Source organism: Silurus meridionalis, chromosome 10 (genome assembly GCF_014805685.1).
Source record: "Silurus meridionalis isolate SWU-2019-XX chromosome 10, ASM1480568v1, whole genome shotgun sequence".
In the NCBI taxonomy this organism is placed as follows: domain Eukaryota; kingdom Metazoa; phylum Chordata; class Actinopteri; order Siluriformes; family Siluridae; genus Silurus; species Silurus meridionalis.
The window spans coordinates 24,440,101-24,453,503 of NC_060893.1; the positions used below are offsets into that span (position 1 = coordinate 24,440,101).

Sequence of the window (13,403 nt, forward strand, 5' to 3'; positions counted from 1 at the left end):
TGGACCGCCAGGGAAAAACGGACAGGATGGATATCAGGTAAAGCTGCATGATTGAATGATTTATAAATATAAATCATTCAATTTAAATGTTTAAATCCAATGAGAATTATAGAATAAAAAATGTGTAAGCATTAAAACACTATGTTGATTACAGGGTGTTTCTGGACCCATCGGACCCCCAGGACCCCCTGGAGCTGAGGGAAGCAAGGTTAAAACTCAAACACAATCAAATTACAACATAAATCTATTCATTCACATATCATAGTGATTAAGATGATTTATGGATATGTCTGATCTACTCAAATTATAATTACAGAAGAATAATAATATTCAACTATTTGAATGAATTAATTTAAATAAATTAAATAATTATTATTGCAGTTTTGCGATGATTCTAGCATTTGAATGATCTTTGTGCAATCATCATCATTATTTGACTTTTATTTGAATTCTTTTAAATATCAACGCACAATGTGCAATTCAATTTCTGCATGTATACTATGCGGCCAAAAGTATTGGGACACCTGACTTTTCCAGAAATGTCCAAAAGTATACAAAAAGAGTGACATACTAATCTTACGGTCTGGTGTCCACAAACTTTTGGTCATATAGTGTACGTTTTAAATGAATATGATATTAATACCCATTTCGAGATTATGAGGATTTTGGCGATGAATTTTATAACCTGGATTAAATCTGTTTAAAACTCACAAGGGTGTGAAAGGAGACCGAGGCTCCCCGGGAGGTGCTGGAGATAAAGGTGAAAAGGTACCAGTACCTTCCTCAGCACTATGTACACAGTGGTGAAGTGTTTGATCTGTTCATCATTGTGTTGGTTTATAATTGTACTTGTTGGTATTTTTATAGGGACCCCCGGGACCTCCTGGTTATCCAGGTGCAGCTGGAGCAGCCGGTCAGCCTGTGAGTTTTAATCCATTCATTAGTGTTTATTTAATTATTTATTGTTGTTTGTTTTTATTGTTGTCTTTTTGCCAAAATCTAATTGACATTAAACAACCACACACAAAAAACTCAAATAAAATGTGTACATTCCACAGTTTTACTTTTATTTAAAACATTATAACTATGATGCAGCATCTGTGGTCTGAGTTTGGTGGTTAGGTTATCGTTAGTGGTGAGATCTGAGATCTGATTGGTTACAGTATCATTAGGAGTGAGATCTGAGATCTGAGATCTGATTGGCTACAGTATAATTAGGAGTGAGATCTGAGATCTGATTGGCTACAGTATAATTAGTGGTGAGATCTGAGATCTGATTGGTTTTGGTATCATTGGTGGTGAGATCTGATTGGTTACAGTATCATTAGTGGTGAGATCTGAGATCTGATTGGCTACAGTATAATTAGTGGTGAGATCTGAGATCTGATTGGTTTTGGTATCATTGGTGGTGAGATCTGATTGGTTACAGTATCATTAGTGGTGAGATCTGAGATCTGATTGGATACAGTATCATTAGCAGTGAGATCTGAGATCTGATTGGTTACAGTATCATTAGTGGTGAGATCTGAGATCTGATTGGTTTTGGTATCATTGGTGGTGAGATCTGATTGGATACAGTATCATTAGTGGTGAGATCTGAGATCTGATTGGATACAGTATCATTAGCAGTGAGATCTGAGATCTGATTGGTTACAGTATCATTAGTGGTGAGATCTGAGATCTGATTGGTTACAGTATCATTAGCGGAGGGATCTGAGATCTGATTGGATACAGTATCATTAGTGGTGAGATCTGAGATCTGATTGGATACAGTATCATTAGCGGTGGGATCTGAGATCTGATTGGATACAGTATCATTAGCGGTGAGATCTGAGATCTGATTGGTTACAGTATCATTAGTGGTGAGATCTGAGATCTGATTGGACACAATAGATCTGATTGGATACTGAGGTATTTTGGAGTTAGCTAAGATGTCATTGTCTACTAATCATTGTCATTATTTATCTTATTGTTCATTATTATCTACAAATCTACACACAGTAAATGATTAAAAAAATGAAGTGTGTAATTGGGTCACATTACTCAGAAAAGTGTATCTGTATATTCAGAGCATATACTGATCTCGGTAGCGTCTCATACCCTGGTTTATGTCGGTAGGGTAATGACGGAAACCCGGGACCCTCTGGTCCTCCTGGAGCTCCTGGAGAAAAGGTAAAATTCATTCACATATTTCTCGTAGTTGAATTTTTGAAGATTTTTGAAGTAGAATGAATTTTTATTAAACAGATTTAAATTTCTAGTTACTATACATTTATTGTGTATAATTCCTGACCGTGTGTGTGTGTGTGTGTGTGTGTGTGTGTGTGTGTGTGTGTGTGCTTCACAGGGTAAAGAAGGACTGAGAGGAATCCAGGGTCCTCCAGGTCTGCCAGGTTTAATAGTAAGAGATCAACACGTCCTCTTTTCTTGTTCACATTTCAAACAACGTGTTTCAGTAAATGAAGTCATGCTGGTGACTGAGTTTAATAGGATCTAGTGATTGATTAATAGTGTTTATATAATAGATTGTGTTTTTTCTCTGTAAAGGGAATTATGGGTAAACCAGGGAAAGATGGACACCCAGGAGAAGCAGGAGAGCCGGTAAGACTTCAACATCTTCTAAATATATGATTTAGCACAAACCAGAACATTGTGGAAGTTGGAACTGGTTTAAATGAGTGGACTCTGCTGGACAGGGTAAACAGGGGGAACCTGGAGCTCCAGGAAGAGACGGACTGCGAGGACTTCCTGTGAGCATCACTGCACTGCACTGCACCCACTGTAACCCAAACCCTTCCTGCATTACAGCTCCATCATATCAAACCATATCATACACTCTCTTCTCTCTTCATCCAGGGGTTTAAAGGCCACAGGGGAGAGTCTGGGGAACCGGGATCAAAGGTCAGTCATGCACTTTTAATGGAAACGTGGGCTTTCTTTTATTCTATGTGCACATGGTTCAACCCAGTGCATCATGGGAAAACATGACACAATCCTTTTCTCAACCACACCACTTTCTTCTTTTCTTTCTTCCTCCATGCCTTCCTTTTTTCTCCTTTCTTCCCATCCTTTCTTTCTTTCTTTCTTTCTTTCTTTCTTTCTTTCTTTCTTTCTTTCTTTCTTTCTTTCTTTCTTTCTTTCTTTCTTTCTTTCTTTCTTCCCATTCTTTCTTTCTTTCTTTCTTTCTTTCTTTCTTTCTTTCTTTCTTTCTTTCTTTCTTTCTTTCTTTCTTTCTTTCTTTCTTTCTTCCCATTCTTTTTCTTTCTTTCTTTCTTTCTTCCCATTCTTTCTTTCTTTCTTTCTTTCTTTCTTTCTTTCTTTCTTTCTTTCTTTCTTTCTTTCTTTCTTTCTTTCTTTCTTTCTTTCTTCCCATTCTTTCTTTCTTTCTTTCTTTCTTTCTTTCTTTCTTTCTTTCTTTCTTTCTTTCTTTCTTTCTTCCCATTCTTTTTCTTTCTTTCTTTCTTTCTTTCTTCTTTCTTTCTTTCTTTCTTTCTTTCTTTCTTTCTGTCTCTCATTTCCTTCCTCTTTTTCAGGGTGAAGAAGGGAAACAGGGTCCACCAGGACGTGAGGGTTCACCTGGGAAAGATGTAAGTTATATTGATTATTCTGCATTAATTTGGAATTCAGGCTTCAGCAGATCAGACAGGATTCAGCAGATTAGACAGGATTCAGCAGATCAGACAGGATTCAGCAGATCAGATGGGATTCAGCAGATCAGACGGGATACAGCAGATCAGATGGGATCCAGCAGATCAAAAAGGATTCAGCAGATCAGACGGGGTTCAGCGGATCAGATGGGGTTCAGCAGATCAGATGGGATTCAGCAGATTAGACAGGATACAGCAGATCAGACGGGATTCAGCAGATCAGACAAGGTTCAGTAGATCAGACAGGATTATATTAATGCACTCCATCTGTAACGTGTTCAGAAGAGTCTCCAGGGTCAGAGTTTTAGTCACATTGAGGACAGAGAAGCTCACACCTGAGCATATGATTAGTATGTGCTTCTTTTTAAACATTCCATTCCACATGTATTCTCCATTCGCAGTTATAATAAGCTCCACTCTTCTAGGAAGATGTTCCACTGGATTTTGTTGAGATTTTGTGAAGGTTTTATAGAGATTCATTCGGCCACAAGGGTGTTATTAAAGTCAGGTAGTGATGTAGGTGAGAAGGTGAGGAGGTCTGGGGTGCAGACAGTGTTCACATTCATCCCAAAGCTTTTCAATAATGTTGGAGCTGTAGAGCAGGAGATCTTTCACTCCAACCCACATAAATCATATCTTTATGGAGCATACAAAGACATCTTACAGTATCTAATTGTGTGCCTTCAACCAAATAAAGTTGGAAATGGCAGGTGTCCCAATACTTTTGGCTATACAGTGTAAATTTAAATGGATAAAAAGTACCGATTTTGTCGTTAATAACATTAACTGCTGTACTGCAAATATAATGAAAGTGTTGATCTGTGGTTATTTTGTGTTTCTGGATTTTGCAGGGCATCATGGGACCTCCTGGGCTTGAAGGTCACCGAGGACAGAGTGGACAACCAGTGAGGATCTAACATGACTTATTAATAAAGTGATGGGGGGGGGGGGGGGCGGTGAAGAGCTCGGTTTGATCTCTGCATTGTGTTTTTAGGGGAAACCTGGAGAACCTGGACCACAAGGCAAATCAGGACCACCTGGAAATCCAGTGAGTCTTTCTTTCTTTCTTTCTTTCTTTCTTTCTTTCTTTCTTTCTTTCTTTTTTTGTCTGTCTGTCTGTCTTTTGGTTTCTTTCTTTCTTTCTTTCTTTCTTTCTTTCTTTCTTTCTTTCTTTCTTTCTTTCTTTCTTTCTTTCTTTCTTCATTTTTTTCTTTCTTTCTTTCTATCTTTCTTTTTTTGTCTGTCTGTCTGTCTTTTGGTTTCTTTCTTTCTTTCTTTCTTTCTTTCTTTCTTTCTTTCTTTCTTTCTTTCTTTCTTTCTTTCTGTCTGTCTGTCTGTCTGTCTGTCTGTCTGTCTGTCTTTCTGTCTGTCTTTTTCTTTCTTTCTTTCTTTCTTTCTTTCTTTCTTTCTTTCTTTCTTTCTTTCTTACTCCTTTTTGTCTGTCTGTCTGTTTCTTTCTTTAGTAGTTGTAGTAGCACTAATAGAGCTGTTGACTATCTATTTTTTGTTTTTTTGCTGTTATCTTGCAGCTCTTTTCCAACTCTGGGTCTTTTGTGTGCTGTTCTTTTCCTCTGGTTCCTATCCGTCTGGGATTGTGTTCGATGTAGAACATAATCAGATCTTTGGATTAATCTCGCTCGATCCTTACTAATCCTGTGTGTTGTATGGATGAAGTTTAAACCCCACAGCTGTCGTTATAAATCCTCTCCATTTTTGTGTCAATCAGGGTCTTCCAGGAGGGAAGGGCGAGCAAGGAAACCCGGGAATGCCCGGATTCACAGGTCCAAAAGGACCTCGGTGAGTCCTAATCAACTTTTGATGTGCTAAGCAAAATATTCTCTATCAACTTCAAATTTATATGACATTCGATACAGTAATTCTTTATATATTATTTATTTATATTAATTTTTTCATTTTTAAACATTTCTTACAGTTTATATAAATTTTTTCATTATTAAACATTTCTTGCAAATGAATTTTTTTTTTTGTCATAAAATGAACCCCTGTCATAATTTCTGTATTGTTATCAGTCATTTATTCACTTACTGCGATCTCAGGTGGTTACAAGTTCATTAAAAGGAACCGTTTAGACGATAAGTAAATGACCTGCAGATCCTGAGACTAGGATGTGACCCATGAAATAGAAATTAGATCAAACAAAAGAAAAAACATGTAACGTGAAACAAACAGTCTGATATACGGCACCGAAACGTACCGCAATACCGCATAGTTGCAAAACGGTAATGAAGCTGTGGGGACGTTACATGAGCGAAACCATTACATTACCATTACAAAGGCTTGATGATGTTTCAGCTCCACTTCAGGCCATAAAAAATGTCAGAAAGCTTTAAAAACAACAATATTAAATAGGGGTTGTATAATTGTAACAAACTTAACAAAATATACTGTTACACACATCATACATTTTCTGTGTTGATTTTATGTATCACTAAACTCTTTAAGAAGCCATCCAAAGCAGTTAAAAACTTTGAAAAAATGTTAAAATATAAATCCTCAAAACTCTATAGGGGTCGAATATTTCTGATTGCAAGTTTACATAAAAACACAGACATGAATGGCGAAAATGCTAGAGCTAGAGCTGCAAGCCGGCATGCCACATTTAGCATTTTACATTTCTGCCATTTGGCATAAGCAGTGGTGGACAGTAAGGAAGTAAATGGCATTTGTATTTCAACAGTAGATTGGAAAGTACTCCTAAAGTACTTTTGATACTTAAGTACATTTGAAGGTAAATACTTTTGTACTTTTACTCAAGGGAAGGTATAAAGGGACACTTTAAATGGAATAATATTTTACCTACCACTGGACACAAGTGAGCAGTTGAGGGTTAAGGGACCAGCAGTGGCAGCGTGGCAGCGTTGGGAATTGAACTTGTGACCTTCCATTCCAGAGTTCAATGCCTTAACCAGAGAGCTACCACTAAAATACAATAAGATACTGCCTCGACCCAATTATTTGTTTGTTTGTTTATTTGCTTGCTTACTTATCTTAACTAAGTAATCAATTAAATGTATCTATTTGAGGTTTCTGTTCTATTTTTATTTTTTTTTATTGGCCCTGAAATGATCCCCACCTCCAGTTAGTTTCAAAAGAGGCGAAGGGGGTCGGCTGGGAAACGGTGGAATTCAGTATAGGACATTTCAAACTACTATTATATTAATTTATTTGTTTGTTTTGTTTGTTTATTCTTGAATTACCTGAATCCAGCAGCGGATTTAATGCTATAGAAAAATTTTCCAAGAAACTATAAACGTAAGTGAAACATCTGCTTCTTTTCCATTCAGGGTCCACCTGGTCCCATCGGTCCTGAGGGGAAACAAGTAAGTTCTGATTCCCACTAGTTCAGCTGTGTTGTTTGTGTGTGTGTGATGCGAGCTGAGGGAAATGACTGCACCTGTTTTCCAGGGCATTCCGGGTAAACAGGGAGACCGAGGCTTCAAGGGAGAGAAGGTGGGTACCTTCTTATTCCAAAATGGTTTTGCAGTGTGTGAACATGTTTTATATTGTTTGTAAATTCTGTAAATTATAGAGTTACCTTTGATATTTAACAACTGCAACTGATCTGACACAAGACACTGCCTCAACACAAGTATTGTGACTTTTCCAGCCACTTGTGGTTTTTCCCCAAACTGTTCCCACAAACTTGGAGGCACACAATTTTATAGCACGTCTTTGAATGACCTTTCTCCTTCAACTGAACTTGAAGACCAAAACCTGGTTCACCGTAAAGATCTGCTTTCCATGGGTTGGAGGATGTCAAAAAAAATATCCTGCTATAGAGTTCCAACGCTATTGAACACCTTTGGAATGAATTTTTTTATGCTGATTGCATCTCCAGGCCTCCTTTTGTCACCTACATCAGTACCTGACTTCAGTAACAGCCTTGTGGATGAATGAATCTCCACAAAATCTTCACAAAAATCTAGTTCCCAGAAGAAATTCTTCTTCTTCTTTCGGCTGCTCCCATTAGGGGTTGCCACAGCGGATCATCCGTCTCCATACCACGCTGTCCTCTACATCTGACTCTTTCATACCAACTACCTGCATGTCTTCCCTCACCATATCCATGAACCTCCTCCTTGGCCTTCCTCTTTTCCTCCTACCTGGTGGCTCTATCCTCAGCATTCTTCTACCAATATAATTCATGTCCCTCCTCTGCACATGTCCAAACCATCTCAATCTCGCCTCCCTCACCTTGTCACCAAAACATCCTACATTCGATGTCCCTCTAATAAACTCATTTCTTATCTTGTCCATCCTTGTCACTCTCAACGAAAACCTTAACATCTTCAGCTCTGCTACCTCCAGCTCCACCTCCTGTCTTTTACTCAATGCCACTGTCTCTAATCCATACAACATCGCAAGTTCCCAGAAGAGATTATGGAGATTATTATAACGGCAAACTGAGACTAAATGTGGAATTGGAAGCTCAAAAAGAAGCACATCTCAATCTTATGGTCAGGTGGCCACAAACCTTTTTTCATGTCACGTAGAAGCTTGCTTTAATTAACATGATGCCGAAGGTTACCAGAAACCTGAGAGTAGTTTTCTGATTGTCGCTCTGTATCTCTTCACGTTCACCCTTCTTCATGTAGTCTTTTGTATTTCTATTCTGAGGTAAAATATTTAAAACAAGGAGACTTTTGAAGCAAGATGTAGAAGTTCTCGTGAGAGTGAAAGTAGACTTGCAAGCCAGTCTTCACACTTCTGTAAAGAGGTCTGGTACATTTACTCACTAGTGCAGCCAAGAGATGTCTATTAACAGACATGGAGGAAAATATGGCAGACAAATACAATGTGTCTGCAAACTTGTGATATTATTTCATTTGATCCACCCACAAGGTTTGTGTGTGAAACGTGTGTAAAGTTCATGGACGAAATTATGGTGCTGATTTTGTTATGATATTCGAAAGCCTGGTTTCCCTCACTTACGTTTTGGATCCTGATCATTCCTGAGTGGATTAGTTGCTGGATACTGCTGGAATCTGGACTCTGGACCACTAGAAAGGTGGATGTTTCAGTAACAGGGTTGTGAACAATTGTCAAAAGATCCACATCTGTAAATGAGATAATCCTAAAAAGACAAATGTTTTTGCTGCTACAAATTCCTTTCAAATGACTATCAAGTCTAATATTCCTTTTTCCTATAGGGTGACAATGGCATAAAAGGTGACAAAGGTCCCACTGGAGAGCCAGGTATGCCTGGAAACCCAGGAGCTCCAGGAAGAAAGGGTCACACAGGCATGATGGGAATGTCTGGACCTCCAGGAGAGATGGGATCCCCTGGAACCCAAGGACCTCCAGGTCAGCCTGGTCTTCCAGGACAAAGGGTGAGTTGTTTGACATCATATACGCAAAGGGTTGATGTACAGTAAGTGCAGGTTTGATTCCAACCAAGCAGAAACTACATCCGATTCAACCTATTTAATCTTGGCCTTTAATGGACTGTCAGGTGTGGTTTCTGCTTGGTCGGAATGAAACCCTGCACCATACAGGTACTTTTTGGGAAACCCCTGGATGAGACAGATCAAGACTAATGTGGCTTTTGGTTTTTTTCAGGGAGAAACTCCATCTCTGGAATCCATACAGCGTTTAATTCAAGAGGAACTTGCCAAAGAACTCCAAGGTGGGATGGGTATTTGTATGTTATTTAGCCAGGTATACACTATATTGACAAAAGTTTGTAGACACCTGACCTTGAGATTGGTATGTGCTTTTTGAGCACTGCATTCCACATTTAGTCCCAATGTATTCTAGATTCTAGATGTTCCACTAGATTTTGGAGCCACAAGAGTGTTAGTAAAGTCAAGTACTGATGTAGGTTAAATGAGGAGGCCTGGGGTGCAGTCATCCAAACAGGTTTGGTGATCTATATGATCAGACCTTCCACTCCAACCCATGACTGACTGTAACTATGAAAATGTCTGTTAGCTACCAGATTAGTCAGCAACTTTTTTGTAAGAGGAAAATTTATTCACTGTGTTAATCTGAAAGATCATAGAACACTGTAGTCAGGTGACCAGGATTAGAGTAATGCTAAAAGCCTTCAAATTTTGTCTAAAGTAAGAACCTTTAAGTTGAAAAGCTTTCACAGACCATTCAAGCCAGTTTTCAACCCATTCTTTACAACTTCTCAGCCAAGATGGCCTACCTCATGTCCCAGATTCAGCCCACACACATTAAGAGCTCAGCTGGGCGTCCTGGTCCACCTGGATCTCCAGGAAAAGAAGGGCAACCTGGACGACAAGGTCCACCTGGAGAGCCTGGTATGCCTGGACAAAATGGAGCAGAGGGACCCCGTGGTCCAGCAGGACCTAAAGGTAATTCAAGTAGAAATGGGAGTTTTGTTTGGTAGAGCCAAGGTTTTTTTTTTATTATTTTTTAATTTGATGTTTGTTTAAATTAGATTAAATGGAAAAAGTTGATGAACTTCACCTCTTGTGTTGCCGCAGGTGAACGAGGTTCCAGAGGGGAAAATGGTGAAAATGGTGTTGGGCAGCGAGGAGAACCTGGTCCACCTGGCCCCATTGGTAAAGCTCTTTAATTTATTAATTATTGTCCTAAAAAGAAACGTCTGCATTACATATATGACAAAAAAAAATATCTCTGCAGGTCCAGCAGGAATTCCTGGAGAGGGTAAAGACGGTCTTCCAGGAGCAACCGGTGCTCAGGGGGAGCCTGGACATCCAGGTCCTCATGGCCAACCTGGTCCACCAGGACCCCAGGGCCAGTGCGACCCCTCTCAGTGTGCCTACTATGCCAGCCTGGCGTCACGACCTCACACGAAAAACGTCAAGGGAACCTAAACCTGCCTCCTGGACCTGGGCCTATTTATGAACTTATGGCAACCTAAAGCTTTTCCTTACAAGGTCCGGGGAGCTTCGGTTGGGCCGAGGGAGATGAGACCACGATTTAGCGAGTGTGTTATTTGGGAGATGTGTGTGTCCTGCCGGTCAGATATTATGGGTAATTTGTTCAGTGGGTGGGAACGGGAAGGGGTTTGTATAAGCTGGTACTGTAAGCAACAGGAGGTAAATAATTCAAAATGCAGCTGATTATTATTTTTCCGTCAGGGAATTTCACTCAGTTCAGATGAATTGTCTTGTGATTTCTTTTTCTTTTCTATGCAACCTGCAGAGTCCGGTTTATTCCTCTATGTTGCAGATATCAGACAGAGAGACTGATGGTAAAAAATTCGCCTCAAGTCTATAATCAATGTTCGCAGAATTTTTGTTTAGAACATCTTGTTTTGGAGTGTGTGCGGAATTATCGAGCTAGCTGATGTATCTTCTGGAGTGGTATCGATTTAGTTGTGTGACAGAAGATAAATAAATAAATAAAATATTATGTTCACACGTTGATGCTACGATCATCATCGAGCCAAATTTTTCCTTCACAGCAAGTTATCAAGTGGCCTGTAGACAGATGTTTTCAACAGACAAAACTACTCTCAATCCAGCATCCTCATTTTATTTTCACCATTGTATGCTACTATGCTTTTTTACTTCTAAATTGTTCTCTCGAGGAGCTTTAATGATGTTCACACAAACACGACTAATGCTGTGCTGGCGTTTTGCATTGGCTTTGTTTTTGTTCGAGTGCCTCCACCCGCTGTGCTTTTTCGCTTAAAAAATTTCTTCTCACTGACATGAGAAGATCTTCAACGTCCAACAGAACATCATTTAGAACATTGTAAACGGTCACTACGAGGTGGTATCAAAAAGTTTCGAGGCTAGTTTTGATACACGCCAACAGATGGCAGCACAAGGCTGCACACACAGTCACAGGGATCACCGACCTTCATAAGTCAGTGTGCCAAAAGACATCATCCTGTGTGCATCGGGGCATGCGTTACTACACCACGTCTGCGATTTCATCATGAATAGCAAGTTAGAACACTCTGTCACGAGCCCTCCTCACCTGTGAATCTATCGCCGCACTCGCCAGATTTGGCTCCTGCAGACTTCGCCCTCTTCTCGAAAAAGAAGATCTAGCTTGCCGTTTTGACACCAACTTTGGGGAGATCCAGCGCAGATCGCAGATGGTGCTTGACGCGCTTCGGGACACATTGCGGAAGTGGCAGGAACGCTGGGGGCGCTGTATTGCTGTACAAGGGGACTATTTTGAAGAGGAAAGTGTGGAAACGTAGATAAATATAGTACTTTCTTGTAAACAGAGCGAGTTGCGAAACTTTTTGACACCTCGTATATGGATTCTAGCGTATGTTCAATTGGCGTTTTTCCTCATTCCTCAAAAATACACATCCAATTTTTTGTCTAAAATTGTTTTCCGTTCATTTATTTGATGGTTTGATGTTTTTTTCCCATATCGAATCTGATCGAGAACTCATCAGTGCATTTAACTCTCGACCAGCTGAGCAGAAAGTCACGATTAGCACCATCTACTGAGCTGGGGGTGGAGCTGCATAGAGTATATTACACATTTTTTTAGAGTTGTGAATGGATAAAATGCTGTGTATTGTATAGTAGACCTGTTTACCTTTTCATATACATTTAGCTGCAAGAAATAGCAGAAACAATGCAAACGTTTTATTGTTTATTCAAATCATGTTCAAGTGAATTGAGAGAATGATTGAGTATTTGCTGGATATAGCTACCAAACTTTTTCTATGAGTTAGCTAGAGCTAATTTGTAAGCTACATATGTACACTATATTGACAAAAAAAAGCATTGGGACACCTGATTTTTTCAGCCATATGTGGTTCTTCCCCAAATTTGTTGGCACACAACTGCAAAGGATGTCTCTGTGTGCTGTAGCATGAAATTGACCATTTAGTTATACTGAGACACAAACCTGTTTCAGCATGACAATGTACCTGTGCAGAAATCTACCTACATGACGATCTACTTTCCATGGGTTGGAAGATCTCAGCTATAGAGCTTCAACCTTATTGGGATGAATGTGGATGCTGACTGCACCCCAGACCTCAGTACCTGAGGTCAGTACCTGACTTTAACACTCTTGTGGATGAATGAAGCTCTACAAAGCTCCAATCTAGAACATCTTCCAAGAAGACTGGAGCTCATTCAAACAGAAAATGTAGAATGGGATGTGCTCAGGTGTCCACAAACCTTTTGTCCATATAGTCAGTTATATCTTTCTACAAATGTCTATTTCTCCTCAAACAAAATGACATCATTTCTTTAAATTGTGTTGGATGTAGTTCTGGTAGACCTCTGGAGACCTCTAGCAAGGCAATTAATAGCCAAACTCTATTCTTTATTTGGACCGAATCCCAACTGATGACATTTAAAAAAAAAAGTGCTAATGATGTGCTGTGTTTCGACAAGCTTTGCTCATTACTCATTTGCATACTTATGTAAATGAAGCGCTTAAGCAAGCAGGTGCTAATGGTATCTCTCTCAATCTTTTTTTTTTTTTTGCTTTATTTTTTTTTGTCTTTTTTTTCCCATATTTTTCTGTCTCAGATGCAGGTTGCATTTAATTCTTTTAATGGCCTTTGAACATGATAAAGTGGTGAAAGTAAACTTGTTTATACTGATTAAGTGGTGCTAAAATTAGCCAGGACAATGCATATGTATGTATTCGAAGAGAATTTACAGTGTAATAAAAATGTGGATCGGTACAATTTTGTGTTTTCAGAACAATTTTTTTTTCAGCATTAATCCTGAAACAACAATGTGCTGCAGTTCCAGTAGTCATATACACTATGTTGCCAAAAGTTTGCAGACACCTGATCATACGTACAGTATG

The 13,403-nt window shown here is 39.2% G+C and overlaps 1 protein-coding gene across 1 annotated transcript in view; it reads left to right on the forward strand.

Annotated features, from left to right (window-relative positions):
- The window catches only part of col22a1 (collagen, type XXII, alpha 1), a 62,023-nt gene extending 50,989 nt beyond the window's left edge, over positions 1-11,034 (forward strand). The window contains 20 exon segments of the mRNA XM_046860228.1: positions 1-37; positions 155-208; positions 715-768; positions 868-921; positions 2,119-2,172; positions 2,348-2,401; positions 2,548-2,601; positions 2,697-2,750; positions 2,857-2,901; positions 3,534-3,587; positions 4,499-4,552; positions 4,642-4,695; positions 5,374-5,448; positions 6,953-6,988; positions 7,074-7,118; positions 8,819-8,998; positions 9,228-9,294; positions 9,806-9,988; positions 10,121-10,198; positions 10,281-11,034. The exon segment at positions 1-37 is cut by the window's left edge and continues 77 nt beyond it. Of these exon segments, the coding sequence (XP_046716184.1) occupies positions 1-37; positions 155-208; positions 715-768; positions 868-921; positions 2,119-2,172; positions 2,348-2,401; positions 2,548-2,601; positions 2,697-2,750; positions 2,857-2,901; positions 3,534-3,587; positions 4,499-4,552; positions 4,642-4,695; positions 5,374-5,448; positions 6,953-6,988; positions 7,074-7,118; positions 8,819-8,998; positions 9,228-9,294; positions 9,806-9,988; positions 10,121-10,198; positions 10,281-10,474 (1,480 nt within the window). The 3' untranslated portion in view covers positions 10,475-11,034.
- The last annotated feature ends 2,369 nt before the right edge of the window (positions 11,035-13,403 follow it).